The sequence below is a fragment of the Eptatretus burgeri genome, chromosome 7, assembly GCF_056783735.1.
Source record: "Eptatretus burgeri isolate ZD-2024b chromosome 7, Ebu_testis_v1, whole genome shotgun sequence".
Taxonomy (NCBI): domain Eukaryota; kingdom Metazoa; phylum Chordata; class Myxini; order Myxiniformes; family Myxinidae; genus Eptatretus; species Eptatretus burgeri.
In genome coordinates this window covers 53,760,456-53,778,516 of record NC_140967.1, presented here as the reverse complement: position 1 = coordinate 53,778,516, position 18,061 = coordinate 53,760,456, and the positions used below count along the sequence as shown (strand labels likewise).

General features: G+C 44.3%; 2 protein-coding genes across 3 annotated transcripts in view; one reads left to right on the top strand and one right to left on the bottom strand.

Annotated features, from left to right (window-relative positions):
- The window catches only part of LOC147023278 (voltage-gated potassium channel regulatory subunit KCNG2-like), a 28,425-nt gene extending 13,282 nt beyond the window's left edge, over positions 1–15,143 (bottom strand). Inside the window, 3 exon segments of the mRNA XM_085888507.1 lie at positions 12,178–12,940; positions 13,120–13,199; positions 14,864–15,143. Coding sequence (XP_085744633.1) covers positions 12,178–12,936 — 759 coding nt within the window. The 5' untranslated portion in view covers positions 12,937–12,940; positions 13,120–13,199; positions 14,864–15,143.
- LOC147023277 (uncharacterized) overlaps positions 12,232–18,061 on the top strand; it is a 61,903-nt gene continuing 56,073 nt past the window's right edge. For both annotated transcript variants that reach the window (XR_015060121.1, XM_085888511.1), the window contains exon 1: positions 12,232–12,369. The gene's annotated coding sequence lies outside the window, so the exon portion shown is untranslated. The remainder of the gene's footprint in view (positions 12,370–18,061) is intronic.

The window sequence follows — 18,061 nt, the reverse complement described above, 5'->3', positions numbered from 1 at the left end:
GGTCCGGTCAGGTATGGGAGCATGTGCCAAAACAGCGCGTCGCTGCGTCCACTTTCCGCCGGTAATCCAGGGGCCTCAGTCTGGCCATCCCCCAGGCAGATGCCAGGCCCATCCCCATCTCCTTGAGATGATGGTCAACCTGCTGCAACCATGAGGCACGTGGTCGACCCACTGGCCTCCTCCACTCATGAGACTCCCTCGCTGAGAGAATCTGGTGAGCAGGATCAGCGTCAGGAAAACGAGCCACATGTCCATACAGCCGCAGCTGACGCTCACGGACTATGCAGGTAACAAATCTCATCCGAGTCTCTCTCAGCAACCGCTCGTTGGACACAAAATCTGACCAGCGATAGCCAAGGATTCTCCGAAGAGACCTGGTACCAAAGGAATTAAGTCTCCATCTCAGATCCGTGGTCAGAGTCCAAGTCTCGCACCCATAGAGCAAGACTGGAAGTACCAAGGACCTGAAGACTCGGACTTTCGTCCTCCCGCACAGGTACCGGCAGCGCCACACCCCGTGATCCAGTGAATCCATGACTCCCCAGGCCCGACCCAGACGTCTATTGACCTCCGGCTCACAACCTGCGGAGACATGAATATCACTGCCAAGGTAAGTGAATCTATCCACGACCTCAACATCCTCACCACAAACAGACACAGACAGGACAGCAGCATCCAAGATGTCACCGAAAGCCTGGATCTTAGCTTTGACCCAAGAAATCCGTAATCCCAACGGCTCCGACTCCTCATTCAGCACTTCGAGGGCCCCCAAGAGGATCTCTAAAGTCTCCGCAAAGATGACTGCATCATCTGCAAAATCAAGGTCTGAGATCTTGACATTGCCAAACGATGCACCGCAACTTTATCTCTCCGACATCCTCCCTAAAATCCAGTCCATACAAGTGCTGAAAAGTGTGGGGGCAAGTACACATCCCTGACGAACTCCAGTAACAACTGGAAATAAGTCAGAGATGGTACCACCACACTTCACAGCACTCTCAGTACCAGAGTGGAGTTCAGACATCATATCAATCAGTTTTGTTGGCACCCCACGAAGACCAAGAATCCTCCAGAGGACATCCCGATTCACTGAATCGAACGCTTTACAGAGATCAACATAGGCTGCAAGCAGCCCCTGCCAAAACTCTCGCCTGCGTTCGGTGAGGACACGAAGTGCAAGGATACGGTCAATCGTTGACCTCTTTGGTGTAAAGCCTGACTGCTCTGGACGCTGGTGCTCAAGCAGATGGTGGCGAACTCTATCAAGAATTATCCGAGCAAAGACCTTGCCCGGCACTGAGAGCAGCGTCACCCCTCGGTAGTTGTTGCAGTCTTGGCGATCACCCTTCCCTTTCCAGAGCGGGACAACAAGGCCCCTCTTCCAGTCAGTTGGGATGATGCCTGTGTTCCAGGCAGAGCACAAAACTGCATGCAACGACACGAGTGCAGCATTTCCACCAGCCTTGAGAAGTTCAGCATGGATGCCACAGATCCCTGGAGCTTTGCCCGTTTCAACTGGTTCACCGCAACCCGTGTTTCCACAAGCGAAGGTGGACTACAGTTGATTTGAGGGTCAGCAACAGGGATTGTAACACCCTTGACGTCCAACTCGAGAGCTGGGGGATCAGCCTGGTACAACTGCTCAAAGTAACCGGCCCAGCGGGCCTTCACTTCAGACTCCTCAGTCAAGAGCCTACCACTCTCTGCTCGAACTGCAGTGCTCCGAGGGATGGGCTTGGATGAACGTAATGCGCGAATTCCCCTGTAAGCGGGACGAGAATCACCTGTCCACAGGTGATGCTCTACCCCTCACAGATTCCTCGCACATAGGCCTCCTTGTCCACCCTCAGTGCACGTACAGTTTTACGCCTCAGCTCCCTGAACAGCTCAGCTCTGCCATTCAGCCTGGCCCTGCGACTCTGGTCAATGGTATCCAGTGTCCCTTGAGAGAAAATTCTTCTTTGCCCTGCGGTGAACTCCAAGGCATCCACCGGCAACATCAAGGACGGTGGTCTTGAAGGCGCTCCACGACTCTTCAGGACCCCCCAAAGCACCCATACACCCCAAGTGTCCACTCAGCCTGTTCGCAAACTCCTCAGCTACTCTGTCATCCCTGAGCTTGGCAACATCCAGCCTAGGCTGGGATGGTACCATTCTCCAGGATTTAAGGTGCAGCTTTAGAGTTGCTACAACAAGCCTGTGGTCAGTATTGAGGAACTGAGCACTCCGGTAGACCCTGCAGTTCTGGATCATCCTCCAACGACCGTCAATGAGGACATGGTCAATCTCCTTTGCCACACCGCCAGCGTTGTAATACCAAGTCCAGCGATGAGCTTGCGGGCGCTGAAACCATGAACCAGCCACCCTAAGTCCATGACTTCTTGCAAAGTCATGGAACTTAGTGCTATTCTGGTTCATAGTTCCTGACCCATGGGGACCAACACACACCTCATAACCATCCCTATCAGTTCCAGTCGATGCATTGAAATCCCCCAAGACTAGAAGTGTATCTCGTCTGAGGCACTGATCAACCACATACTCGAGCGTGGCATAGAATGCATCCTTCACGGTGAGATCACTCGCCTCAGTCGGAGCATAAACAGAGACCAGGGAAATGACACCTAAGGAGTGACGAATCCTTAATCTCATGATACGCTCGTTGACCGGTGTTACCTCAATTATCATTGGGGTCAGCTTATTGGACACAGCTACAGCAACTCCTTGGGTATGGTAACCATCAGAGCGACCAGACCAATAGTAGGTGTAACCACCCACCATTATCTCGCCGCAATCCGGTCTCCGAACCTCAGAGAGAGCTGCATTCCGATGTCCAAACGTTTGAGCTCAGATGATAACAGAGACAGGTGATCATCCTCTCTTAGGGATAGGATATTCCAGGCACCCACCCAAAGGGACTGCCTCAGGTTAACCCAAGGAGACCGCCGTCTGGTGGACGACACCTCAGCACCACTCCGACACACTCTCCCGCAATCTGACCCAGGGATGTTACCCCGTGGTTTCCCTCCTATCATCAAATATTGGGGGTCCCGAAGGCTTTGCCCCAATCCAGTCATCCGGTGAGCTGCCCTGCGAAGGGAAGCTGCGCAGGAGGTACTCCCACAGAGTGGGTTTTCAGATTTTTTTTTGCGGAATGAAGCGTTTTATGGTGGCCGGAGTGCAAATCCTGCCACCAACCTCCTAATAAGAAGTAACCCAACTGCAGGAGGACATCCAAGACACAGTTGGGCACTAGATATGGATGGCCGTTGGCTCACAAGGAGCTCCTCCGCCCTTTGACAGGTTTTGTTTTTAATCCTGCTGGGTGTCCATATCCAAACACCCTCCTCACCAGAAAACCTGGTGGGGGAGACGGTTTAGTCGCCGACAACCCGACCATGGAACAGGTTAGTACAGGTTTACATGGTACCTGTAGCCGGTCACAGATCGAACCTGACCTGACTTTATTTGTGGTGGGTTGATTCCCTTTTTATCATAAAATGACTGGGCTATATAGTAGTTTCGCATGTCAGGTTACCCTGTACTGTTGGACCCCAACATTCACAGTTCCACTAACCGTGGACCCCACATATTCGTGGTTCATAAAATGTGACCTGCTTCTACATTTGCGGCCCTGTGCTTCACGTACTCGTGCGTGTGCGTGTTTTCGTGGGTGTATTCATGGTTATTTTCCCTTGTGAATCATGAACCGCCTGGAACCTATCTCACCTTTTCCCATTGAAACAATGGCCCAACATTTGTGGGTTCGACACTTGCAGCATTTCTCAAGAACGTATCCCCCGTGAATGTTGGGGATCCGACAGTCCAGTGATAAAGGTCAAGTTTATAATAGTACCAGGCAAACCCATATCACAATGGATCCACCACCAAAAGGGATGGACTCTGCATTGTTCTTGTGTGTGTAGACTCAGTTAGAGTGCTACCAAACCCGAGTTCTATCATGGGTCGCATGCAGGAGAAATTGGCTCTCATCAGACCAATGGATATTCCTCCAGGATGCAAGCAAGATTCCAGGGTTGATAAGCCTGGCACCATGCCAAACAGGCTTATTTGTGATCTGGGGTGAAAAGAGGGAATCTTATTGGCCTGCTCACATTGTAACCTGTAGCATAAAACTATTCCTGGACAGGTCTCAAGAATATTCGACTGAGGGAGATTCCATCCATGCGATAATACTGTGCTTGTGAAAAATGGAATAAGTCTGACAAGCCTGATCAGAGCTACGTTTTCTCTGTCAGAGATCACCCTGCATCAGCTGGAGTGAAGCCCATCTTTAACATTGTTGGTTTGTTTACTTGTTGATGTTTGGCATCAATCTGCTGATAAGTCTTTGGGAAGCCAAGTTGACATTCAATTTCACTTTCAGATACCCAAGCATTATTCATCCAAATAATTTGCCATCTTTGGGCTTCACTCAGTCTTATATAGACCATAGGAACAGTCCACCAATAGAATTATGCAACAATATCATAAACTTCTCCAAACCTTGACCAGGTGAAAGTGTTTTTGAAGTCAATACCCTTATAGGACTGAATGTGCTGGGTATTAAAATTTATTTGGTCTTGTGATAAATGGAGGGTTCGTTCACTTATGTTTGAAATAAATTTTAGAATTTGATTCAATACCATTTTTTCCCAAACAGTATTATTAACCTCCGCCATCGAAGATCGGAGGTTACTGTTTTCACCCCTTTCTGTTTGTTTGTTTGTTTGTTTGTTTGTTTGTTTGTTTGTGAACAGTATTGCGGAAAAACTCCTCGATGGATTTCGACAAAACTTGGTGGGGGGATTAGGTATGGTCCAAGGACCATGCCATTAGATTTTGGACTTGGTCCAAAATCTAATATGGCCGTTATGGCGGCCATTTTGAAAAAATATTTGAATTTTTTTTTTGCATTTCTACATGTTTAAGTGATTTCCAACCCCCCCCCCCCCCAAAAAAAAAATGTTGGAGAAAAGAACTATAACTCTGTGAGCACTGTTGACGTCATATTTAATGAATAAGATATAAGGTTCACTTGAGTGACCCAGCAGTATTGGCGGCGGAGGTTTTGCACTCTACCGAGTGCTCCCCCTCTAGTTATAGGTGTGCTTAACATTGTTCCATATGTATATATGTGTGTACCAACAAGTGCAAACAACAGTCCCACCTCAGGGTTTGAAGTCAACAGCAGTTGTGACTGGGCATGGTATGAGCTGTGCTGCTGCAGTGGCTTACCAGTGGCGGAACACCACAGCTCAAATCTCACCTAGTGCCATCCCAGATCAATCAATCAAATGTACCATAGTCTTGACAGAGCATCGGTGCTGCCAGAATCATTACTGGGCAAAAGTTGTACTGGGAAGTTTGTCACTGCCTTCCCAGCAGTCAGTCATAGCAGGAAGTTTAAATTTGGCAAAGGTGCCAACTGCCAACTACACTCTTCATGAAAGACAACCAATGAACAGTGCTGGCAGACAGGTCTTCTGGCTTTACGTCCTTTGACGGACAGCGCACATATTGATGCATCGCCCTGCATGCAAAATACTAAGGTGACAATTTATAGGTGGGTATTGATTTATACATAGGCTAGATGGCTCAAAGGCAAGTGTGCATATCTCTCGACTATCCTGTCTGCCTTTCCATCGCAGATAATTGAGCTAAACCTGCTTCTTGTTATGTCATACTCATGTAGCCCCAAATGCTTTCTCATCCCAGCTTAAGGCCCAGTCACACCTTGACGTTTTAGCCAGCAATGGCAACGTATTAAAATGCATGTAAAACGCTGGCTTACGTTGAACTTTTGATATATTTTTTTAAAGATTCGGACGTATTCATAACGACTTAGTCTTATGCTTAACGTATTAGTAACGGACACAGAACGTTTCGTTGTGTTATAGATAACTTATACCAACGAATGCTGAACCTGTTGTCGGCGTTCACAACCTATGCCCAACGATAGTCTAACTTAGGCATAGCGCGCTGCACGCATCGCCGACGATGACGTGGTGTAGGTTATGAAAAGGCTGCTGCACAACGATTCAAATCATAACCGCCGCAGAAATGGAAGTGTCAACATCGCAGTCACACCTTGGCGATCTTGCCAGCGTATGCCGACCTCTGAAAAATGCGTCTAAAACGCTGGCGCACGTCGAATACGGTATGGGTAAGTTTGGTATGCGTGAATAGAACGCTAAAGTACGCTATCATACGTCGTATTAAGTGGAGTACGTCTTGTAATTTTAAATATGTTGAAAATTTTACGACGTACTTGCCGTATGACACACGCTCTGCATGCGATGGGAATAAGTTGTACGCACGATATGCGATCATTGACACACATCGACACACATTACTTGTAAGGTGCTCATAAGTCCAAACACGTCAAGGTAATGGTTAGCGTCAGTGTTCCAGACTCCCGGGTTTTTTTTTTTCTTTGGTATGACGGTGTTCAGTGTACAGTGCAGTTATGATTTAAATCGTTTAGCGGCAGTCTATTAATTATATTATATTATAACCGCACTAGAAATCGAAGTGTCAAAATCACCATCATACCGAAGGAAAGAAGAAAAAAAAACCAGGGAGTCTGGAACACCGACGCTAACCATCACCTTGATGTGTTTCGACTTATGAGCACCTTACAAGTAACGTGTGTCGATGTGTGTCACCGATCGCGTAACGTGAGTACAACACGTAACTCATAGGTTATAAATAATTTTCGGGTACGCTAAACATTACCTCGACGTGTTTCGACTTGTGAGTAACTTACAAGTAACGTGTGTCGACGTGTGTCAACGATCACGTGACATGCCTACAACTAATGGCCAGCGTTATGCGGAACGTATAAGTCATACGCTGGCATAAGTCTTAAAATTTCAAGCATGGAAAATTTGAGGACAACCGAAAAGTACAACGTTTAAAGCCAGCGTACAACGACGTATGGCAGTGTTTTTCAGCGTGCTCTCAATGTTATCAAAACTTACCCATAACGTATTCGACGTGTTACCAGCGTTTTAAACAAATTTTCCAAAAATCGGCATAAGCTGGCTCAAACGTCAAGGTGTGACTGGGCCTTTAGTTTCCTCGCTCTGTTCTCAAACACCAACTTCAACATTGCACTGACCGCTCCGACCGGCAACTTCTCTGAACCCCAATCCCTCACCATCACTTTTTATGGTTCTTTACACAGGCCAATTGGCAGGGACTTCAATCTACTCTCACAAAAGGATTGGACTACGACCTCCACAGCACCTCATATCGAGTCTACTTTGGAATACTTTCACGAAAGGCTACTTTCTCTTCCTTTCCATCACTGAGACCCAGGTACACTGAATCCTGTGGGGAGATGGTTACAGTCAAGTAGCTTACTTTCTCAGCATGAAAAGCTAACCCGACTGAGGATAACCTTCATTCATTCCACGAGGATCACAACAAGTGTGTGTTGATTTTGAGGCAATCCAGAAAACTCTCCAACCAGTGTCCTCCATCCAAGTCATGATGGCGCTTTGTCCCCCTTCCATCCTGTCCCTCACCTCTGTCCGGCCTCACACTTCTGTACTGGGGTGATGAGACCAGATGGCATCAGTGCCCATATTATGAAATACTGCTCTGCTGTTCTTGCTTCCCCTCTATCTGCCCTATTCAGCCTGTCCTCCTCTGGCCACCTCTCCTCTTCATGGAAGTCAGCAAACATCACTCCTGTCCACAAGAAAGGTGCAAAAACAGACCCTACCAACGAAAGGTCAGTGAGACTGCTTCCAAAAACAAGCAAGGTCGTGGAATTAATCACTGCTTCTGATGTCAAATCTTTCTTTTTTTCAAACAAACTGATCTCTGATCATCACTTTACATCCCGTCCCTGTCGCTCAATTCTTGATATGCTCTGCTCCTCTCTTTGCAATAGTTGAAAGCTCTCATTCTAAAATAATAGCTCAAGGCCATCTCCATGGACGTATCTCGGGCATTTGACAGTCTAGCATCCTGCTTTGCTTGCCAAGCTCTCTGCTTGTGGGCACACAAGCCCACCTTTTATTCCTAGATTTCTGACTTCCTCCACTCACACAGTCAATGTGTGATCATCAATGGAACCCTCTCCTCTCTTCTCCCAATGGAGGCTGGAATTCCATAAGGCAGAGTTTTGCACCCAGTTTTCTTTCCTCATCTATACAAGTGACCTATTCAACACTGGAAAAACCTCTCTTCCATTTTCACAGATAACTCCACATTGTGTCATATACTAACCCCGTATCCTACTCGGCAGACAGAAGCTGCATGCATGCATATATATCTATCTATCTATCTCTCTCTCTTTCTCTCTTTCTCTCTTTCTCTCTTACTCTCTTTCTCTCTTTCTTTCTCTCCTCTTCTGCAGTTCATTCATTCTCTTGATGTTTGCCCGACGGACTGTTAGTTCTGCATTACTCTTCCACGAGTCTCGCTCTTGTAACGAAAAAGAAAACCAGGGGATGTGTGGATTTAATAATAATACAACATTAACAACATTGACATTAACACCTAGAATGGCACTCGGTAGAGCACATAGTCTTGCTTCGGGTGCTCATTCTAAACGAAAATACCATCGTTAACTGAACACACTCCTATTACGGCCCATATACCCGTGTCATTCACACACCCTATTACATCACATATGTTGCTATTATCTGTAGCTTTATTGATTATTAAGGTATTTAATGACCACTTTTGTGCACTTAAAGGCTTAATTGCATCAATGAAGGTGAATATGAAAGAAAAAAAAAATTCAAACAATATTCGCCATGGCTCGTCGATCATATGTAGGAAGTTTCACATCAATGTGTTAAGCAGTTCTGGAAACAGGTTTTTATGTTTATATTTTCAATCCAATATGGCCACCAGACCATGTAACCAATGACATCATCAATTTAATTCTTCACTCACATCAGGTAGTATATCAGATATATGAAGTTTCAAAATTTTCGGATAAGGATTTCAATTAAACAAATTATGGCTGGAATACCACTTGACAAATGGTATTGTTATTACCCTATAAACCCCATGGGCAGTTGATGAGATCTGTCGAGTTTCAATTTTTTTCGTTGAGCGGTTTTGGAGATGTCCATTTTTTTCCTTTAATCCAATATGGCTGCCATACTATATGGCCTATGACATCAGAGTTGTCAATAAAATATTACCCATGGGGAGTTCCTCCTATGTTTAAAGTCTTCGATCCTTCATGGAAATTCCTTCGATCAGACAAGCGGTTGCAGAGAAAAAAAAATTGAAGCAAAAATATTTGCGATGTTGGCTTGGCGGCTTGGGATCCTAGGGTCCTGAGTTCAAGCCCCAATGGCTGCTGAATTAACACCAGGGGGTTGACTCAGCCTGTCATCCTTCTGAGGTCAGCAAAATGAGTACCAGTGTAGCAGCCAAAAGGCTGGACATGAAGGGAAGGGGTATTGATAGATTTATTAAATCTGGTATTGGTGTGGCGCAGGCATGATGGGCCAAATGGCCTCCTCCTGTGCAAAATTTCTTTATAATTCCCTGTAATTCCTTGTAATATTTAGACGTGGACGGACACACACGCATGCACTCGCAGATGCATGGACACCCAATACAATAGTGTCGCAACCACTTCAGGGTGCAACCCACACAAAAAAAAAGCTTGTGAATTATGCTTTCATATGGCATTTTACAGTGTGCTTCTATCATGTGTACATGCAAAGTTACTTCAGTTTAAAGTTGCACAAAGACTTCGAAAACACTCTGTATTGTTGTTGCCTCCCTATCACACGTGGGGACATCGTAGCACCTACAACTGCGTCCGTGGGTCATGAACATCTGAGCTGAGAACAACCTGGACAGTGTACACATATTACATGTATGACAAAGACAAGAGATATAACTGTACTTCTGGAATTGGAACATGAGTAGACAATGGACAAATCAACACAATGTATTGGAATTGAACTTGGGCCCCATCAACAAGAGTTACATCTTCAAAGTGGGAAACCCAAACAAGCCAATTCCTGTGATGATCGAGTATTGGATACTTGAATTTTCTTTTCTTTGATCAAGTTTCTATAGTAGTGCAGAACTATATCTAGCAACAGTCAGTTCAGTGTGGTGAAGAGGAAAATAAATACCCCTAAGGTCTATGGATTTTACAGCAAAGGAAAATATGTGACGGAAAATGTTAGCACGAGTCAAAAGTCCAAACATAGCCAGCCTTCCTACAAATAAACACGGTTCCCATGCAGTTCCTTACTCAATGCTCGTAACCATATTTTTATTTTCATGCCATGGGATGTCATCCAAAGTAAAGAAAGGCCCGGATCCTTTTTAAATGCACTTGTGCATCCAATAACTTCATGCACGTAATGCAGTACCAACGTTTTTGTGAAACGAGTTTGATGGATGAGGAAGTTAAATAACACGACAAACAAGAAAAAGAGCAATAAGAGATTGCACACCCTCACCAGGACTTGTTTTGTGTGGAATTTGTGTCCTTGTGGGCTGCATAATTAATAAGAGACATAATTAGAACTGCCACTTTATAACTGCTGGCAGTGATGACCGGGTACCAAGACGTCCCGCTTTGATGTAACCCCGCTTCGATTGGACACATGACCCTGACCCATTATATTTTTTAAAATTATTATTCATTATTCAATTGAATTTAGAATGGGATTAAAATAAATTCAATTCAAATCAAATGGAAGACCAAATCGGTACAGTCCTGCATTGGAGTAATCAGAAGGAACCTGAACAAGCAAAAAGCAAAGATGAAGTCATCAGGAGGAAACTGGATAGGATTCGCATTTCAGCTGCTACTCCTCTACCCTCAAACCCATCCAAGCACAGCCAAGTGAGCCTTATTCAAAATAAATAAGTAAGTAAATAAAGCATATCAAAAATTAATCCTGGCAGCCAGGCCATGCATCCAATCAAGTTGAAATTTAAAACAAAGATTCTCCATCACTACCGGATCATAATTGTGAAGTTTCACTTCGATCGATTAAGCAGTTCCAGAGAAAACATTATTTAATATTTTCTTCAATCCAATATGGCTGCTAAACCATGTGACCTATCAATTATTCCTAAACCAACTTGTGCACCCATGGCTTGAGGAACATTTGTGTGAAGTTTCCGCTCGATCTGTCCATTCGTTCTGGAGAAGAAGATCTTTATGAGTTTTAGGGTAAATCCAACATGGCTGCCAAACCATGTGACCAATGTCATCATATGTGTGAACCTTTTGTTCCTCGTGGATAGGCGGTCATCCGTGTACAGTTTTGCCTCAATTTGTTCAGCCACTTCAGAGAAGATTTTTGAAGGTTTTTTTTAACAATATGGTAGTCGAATCACGTGACTGATGATTTCATCAATTTTTTTTGTGTGGGCCATTTTATCCCAAGATGACCCTCAAGAATTTTCATACTGATCAGATGTAGCGTTCTACATATGCGATTATGTCATATTGAGGGCACCTATGATGTCATCATAAAATCACACTCATTACCCATGAGGAGTACTTGCCCTGTGCAGAGTTTCAAAAAAAAATTTCCTTCGTGTGGTTTCAGAGATACAGAGGTCCAAAGTTTTTTTTTGTTTTTCCCTACATGGCTGCCACGCTACGTGACCTATGATGTCATAATAATTATTAAAACATTCGACATGAGTAGTCACGCAAGAAAAACACGAAAGTTCTGTGCAGACAGACAGACAGACGCAAACACAATACACACTCCTTCAGCTAGGGTAACAATAATGGGCCACTGACTTTATTTTTTGTTAAAAGTCTTGGCAGCTCGGTCACGTGAAAAAAAAAACACAATGACATCATCATTGCTCCTAAAGCTTATTCTATTGGTTAAGTCGGTTAGTGAAAGCGCTGTATTAAACTAATGCTCACTTTGTGTGCCATGTTCAGACAAAGATGACACATTTTGACTAAAAAGTTCAAGCATTTTCATATACACAAAACAAAACAAAAATGGGCATCTGTTTAACGTCTTCACCTGTTTGTCCAATGAGTTTTGAAATTGAAAACACATATTACTGCCATTAACAATATTGATGCTACGTTTCTGCGGACAGATTGTGCCTTGCCGTGACACACATCGAAACATAGGCATGCACTTTGCCTGTGATTGTGTGAACTATGTTGTTGAAAGGTATCGTGCCTTTATGCCTACTAACCTTCCTCTCCTCCTCCCGCATGTCTGGCATCGTTCCCACGCACAGGCTCACCACTGTAATCACTACAAAGGTGACTGAAAGGCAGGCGAAAACTTTTCCAGCGAGCCCGGACTGTGGCCTCTCCACGATGTCTCGCAGGGCTCGGATGAAGCCAGACGTGGCTCCTTCCACAGCAGCAGCGGAAGTGTCCTGGTAAGTATCCTGTGCTTCGGCCGCCGCGTCCTCATCGGCACGCTGCTGTAGCGCTCGCAAGCAACAAGGTTCCAAGTATTCTTCGCATACTCCCCAGTAGTGTAGCTCGTCGCGGAATGAGAGCGAACAGGAGTCGGGCTGTAGATGCAGCTTTCCGGCACGCAGGAATGCAAGGACAGCTCGAAAAGCACAAGGACTGCGATCGAAGAAGAACTCATTACAAGCTATGTCATAGTCGTCACAGAGCGCCAGGACGTCGTCATGACTGCTACAGAGGCGCAGCCTCCCGAGCCGTGAAATAGGAACATCTGCCAGCGCCTCCCAAGGCAAGGCAAAGCGCAATCCCCCCACGTTGATGGTTACCTGTCTGTGCTGAACTGCGGAGCTCGCTTCGTACCCGCACCCAGACACGAGGTGAGCGCGCAGGTAGAACACGCCTTTGGAACAGCTAGGCTCGGGCAGGTCCTTGGGTTTGAACCCATCGCAGGACGAGTCTCTCTTGGGGTCTTCTGAGCGCAGTGCCATGGTGCTGGAGCTCGCGGGACGTGCTACATCCTTGCGTAGCATGCACCTGATGTCGTATATGCGAGCACACACACAAGGGAGGTCTTAACTCACCAAGACGTGACCAAAGCAAGACCAAGCCTCGGCAGAATGCCGACTCCCTTAACCGTGAATCGTTCATGCATGATTATTATTGGTTCACCATTGATGGAAAAGCAGCCCCGCAATAACAACAAACTCAGAAACCTTCTGCAATACGACGATGAAAGTGAAGAATCGTGGAACCCACTAGTCGCTCAAGGCAGGTTTCACGACCACTCAACTCCCTGCATTACAGTAAGGAGTTCTGTAATTAAGGTCCCGAAGTGTGTATGAAAAAAATTCTTCATTCACGTGAGAAAGTTATATCATGAACTATACTTGATCAGATACAGATACACACGATAAATGGTCGAGATGTTTATGGAAGCTAAAGTGTGTATGTATGTATATATATGTATATATATATATATATATATATATATATATATATATATATATATATATATATATATATATATATATATATATATATATATATATATATATATATATATATATATATATATATATATATATATATATATATATATATGCCTGGTGTTGGCGCAGTGGTTAGGGCAGCGGCTTGGGATCCAAAAGATCCTGACTTCAAGCCCCGTTGGCCGCTTGAATTAATACACACCAGGAGGTTGACTCAGCCTGTCATCCTTCCGAGCTCGGCGAAGTGAGTACCAGTGTACTGGGCCGGGTGTATGCCCCGGTTAGAATAGGTGTACCATTTCCCTGTGTCGTAAGAGGCGACCAGGGTTGCGTCAGGAAGGGCATCCGGCGTAAAACATGTGCCAAATCACGATGCGGATCATACGGATGATCCGCTGTGGTGACCCCTAACGGGAGCAGCTGAAAGAAGAAGATGTGTGTGTGTGTATATATATATATATATATATATATATATATATATATATATATATATATATATATATATACATACATATATGTATTGCTAACCTTCACCAGGTAGGTCTCCAAGCATGCACGGAAACGCAGAAATAACCTGACACTGAAGGATTGGTATTATCGGGGTACTCATACTGAGCATGGTCCCACGAGTTTGCACTCTAAATATTACACAAGAACAGCACTCGGTAGAGCACATACCTCCACCAGGCTGAACAGTTTACATTTTATATCCCACCGATAGGTCGGATCAGGATCCAGACTTTAACCAAAATCGAATCAGTTTGTCCATGTCACACACCAAACTTGTACACCAAGTTTCATCCAAATCAGTCCATAACATTTTCAGATATCCTGCTCACGGTCAGATAGACAGTTTGGGGTGGAAACATCCCTCCATCTACCTTCGTTGGTAGAGGTAATAAAACAACAATCATTCTCCGTGTTGGAGTGCGTCTTCAAGCGCACACCCCGTGGGATGTATGTCCTTATTATGTACCGAGAAGCAATTGGAGATTGTATTATCAAAGCGTACGATATATATATATATATATATATATATATATATATATATATATATATATATATATATATATATATATATATATATATATATATATATATATATGTATGTCATGATGCCCATTAAAACGTCATTTACAAGTATCAACATCTCCACGATAAGCTCGTGGCCAGGTGTTGATACCTGCATAGGCTCCATTTGCATCTCGTACAATAAATACGTACATGTAACATGCACGACAGATTCTCCACGAACTCCATGAACTTCAATGAGTGTTACAGACGAAGGAGTACTTAAACTTTAAGAAAATCTGGGCATGTTAAAAAAAATAAAAAACCGAACACCTACTATGAGAACGACCGCAGACCCCGCGAGGACCGAAATAGCCTACGCACACCCGTCGACCCTCGTACACTGTTCTTGGTCGCGTTAACATTCACGGGTATCGGTAGCTGTAAAAAGACCTACCTCAATCTGTCGAGTGGTGCTCGAGCACGCGATGCACTGTGTCAAGTGAAGTGAGTGCGTTTTGCGGAAGGGAGCGCAGCGCCAGGGTTCGCTCCACGAGCACGCGGTGAGGATCCTGGTGGGACGTGACGTCTCCAGGCAATCAGGCACCGCCTGACTCGCTCGAGGAGTGCACGTGAACTCAGGCTCGGTCCTGCGTGATGTGACAGCAGCAGTCAATCGAGGTAGAGGACTGGGCATAATGACGCACACCAAAGAGGGTGTGAGTTATTAAATAAAGCCTCGGTGTCCCAAGCACCTGCAATCGACGGACCGTACACTGTAAACGCGTTCTCTCTGCTTCGCTGGAAAATGTTCTTCAACCTCTTGTATAAAGGTGGTCACTCTAGGGAAGGGATCGTGTACTTTTATACAAGTCAACAACTTAAATTGAACAACGCATGCAGGGACCATGCAACGACCTCGGAATGTTTACAATATCGACCAAACAACGAACTACATGATTGGTTTTACAATACCATTTGACTTCACACCACGATTTATCATTCTCCATTCAACGGCACAACAAATCTTACAATTCACCGTCAACGACACTCAATGATGTTACAATTCACCGTACAACTACACAACTACACTCAATGATGTTACAATTCACCATACAACTACACTCAATGATGTTACAATTCACCATACAACTACACAACTACACTCAATGATGTTACAATTCACCATACAACTACACAACTACACTCAATGATGTTACAATTCACCATACAACTATACAACTACACTCAATGATGTTACAATTCACCATACAACTATACAACTACACTCAATGATGTTACAATTCACCATACAACGACACAACTACACTCAATGATGTTAAAATTCACCGTACAACTACACTCAATGATGTTACAATTCACCGTACAACTATACAACTACACTCAATGATGTTACAATTCACCGTACAACTACACTCAATGATGTTACAATTCACCGCACATATACACTCAATGATGTTGCAATTCACCAGACAACTATACAACTACATTCAATGATGTTACAATTCACCATACAACTACACTAAATGATGTTACAATTCACCATACAACTACACTCAATGATGTTACAATTCACCGTACAACTACTCTCCAAATGTTACAATTCACCGTACAACTACACTCAATGATGTTACAATTCACCATACAACTACACTCAATGATGTTACAATTCACCGTACAACTACTCTCCAAATGTTACAATTCACCGTACAACTACACTCAATGATGTTACAATTCACCATACAACTACACTCAATGATGTTACAATTCACCGTACAACTACTCTCCAAATGTTACAATTCACCGTACAACTACACTCAATGATGTTACAATTCACCATACAACTACACTCAATGATGTTACAATTCACCAGACAACTATACAACTACACTCAATGATGTTACAATTCACTGTACAACTACTCTCCAAATGTTACAATCCACCCTCTGCCGTACCATCTGTCATCCCTCAGACCGGCAAGCAGCAGCTTCTTCGCTCACTGCTGATGTGGATAAAATCACAAACTGGTCCAACACGTGGAACATGTCTTTCAATCCGGACAAATCTCACACTCTCACTATGTCTCTCCAAAAGGACCATTTAGAAACCTCCCATCCACTTTCTCAAAAATCCTCTGGAAGAAGTCCTTTCTTTCAAACTTCTGGGTCTCACTATCTGCCATGACCTTTCCTGGGAGAGCCACATTTCAAACCTCGCCTCCGAAGCCAGTCGCCGACTGGGAATCCTCCATCGTGCAAGGTCCTTCCTCAGCCCACCTGAGCTCCTGACCACTTACAAAGCTTTTGTCAGCAGCCTGATGGAGTACTGCTCTCCCCTATGGGCTGGTGCTCCTGCCTCCCACCTTTCTCGGCTTCACGCTGTAGAAACCAAGGCATTTCGGATCATTGGCATCTCCCGCAATGAGGCTGAGTCTTTGGGCCTCTCACTCAATCACAGCAGGTTGGTCGGTGGTCTTTCTGTCTTCTACCATCTCCTCTCCAGCCTCGCCCCCCTGCTCTCTCTGTGATTTGTCCCCACCACAATTCCACAGGGCGCTCAAGGTCCGTCAACAACCCCCTTCTGGTAAAACTACCAAAATCACGAATCACTGCTCACCTTCACTCTTTCATTCCTCTTTTTTCCCACCTTTGGAATAAACTCCCTCACTCTATTCTTTCCCATTCTTCCCTCCAGGCCTTCAAAACAGCTGTTCACCACCACCTCTTATCATCCCCCATCCAAATCCTCGATCTTTTCTACCCCCCATAATCCACCCAAGCCCACCTCCTTCAAATTCCCTGCTTTCCTTCCTGAAAGTCTCTGTAATGTATATCTTCTATTCCCCATGTTCCCCGTCCCATCCCTCTCCCTTCCACAGATCTCCGAATGTCTCTGTTACCCACTGTTTTGTCCTTCCCACTCCCTCCCCTCTTGTCTCATGCCCCCCTTGCTGTGTGTTGTGTGTTAGCTCTCATACGAGCTTCGACAAGGTATACAAAAAAAATTAAAAAAAAATTCACCATACAACTACACTCAATGATGTTACCACAAAATGATGTTACAATTCACCATACAACAATAAAACTACACTCAATGATGTTACAATTCACCATACAACTACACTCAATGATGTTACAATTCACCATACAACTATACAACTACACTCAATGATGTTACATTTCACCATACAACTACACTCAATGATGTTACAATTCACCATACAACTATACAACTACACTCAATGATGTTACATTTCACCATACAACTACACTCAATGATGTTACAATTCACCATACAACTACACTCAATGATGTTACAATTCACCATACAACTACTCTCCAAATGTTACAATTCACCATACAACTATACAACTACACTCAATGATGTTACAATTCACCATACAACTACTCTCCAAATGTTACAATTCACCGTACAACTACACTCAATGATGTTACAATTCACCATACAACAACTCTCCAAATGTTACAATTCACCATACAACTACACTCAATGATGTTACCATTCACCATACAACTACTCCCCAAATGTTACAATTCACCATATAACTACGCTCAATGATGTTACAATTCACCATACAACTATACAACTACACTCAATGATGTTACAATTCACC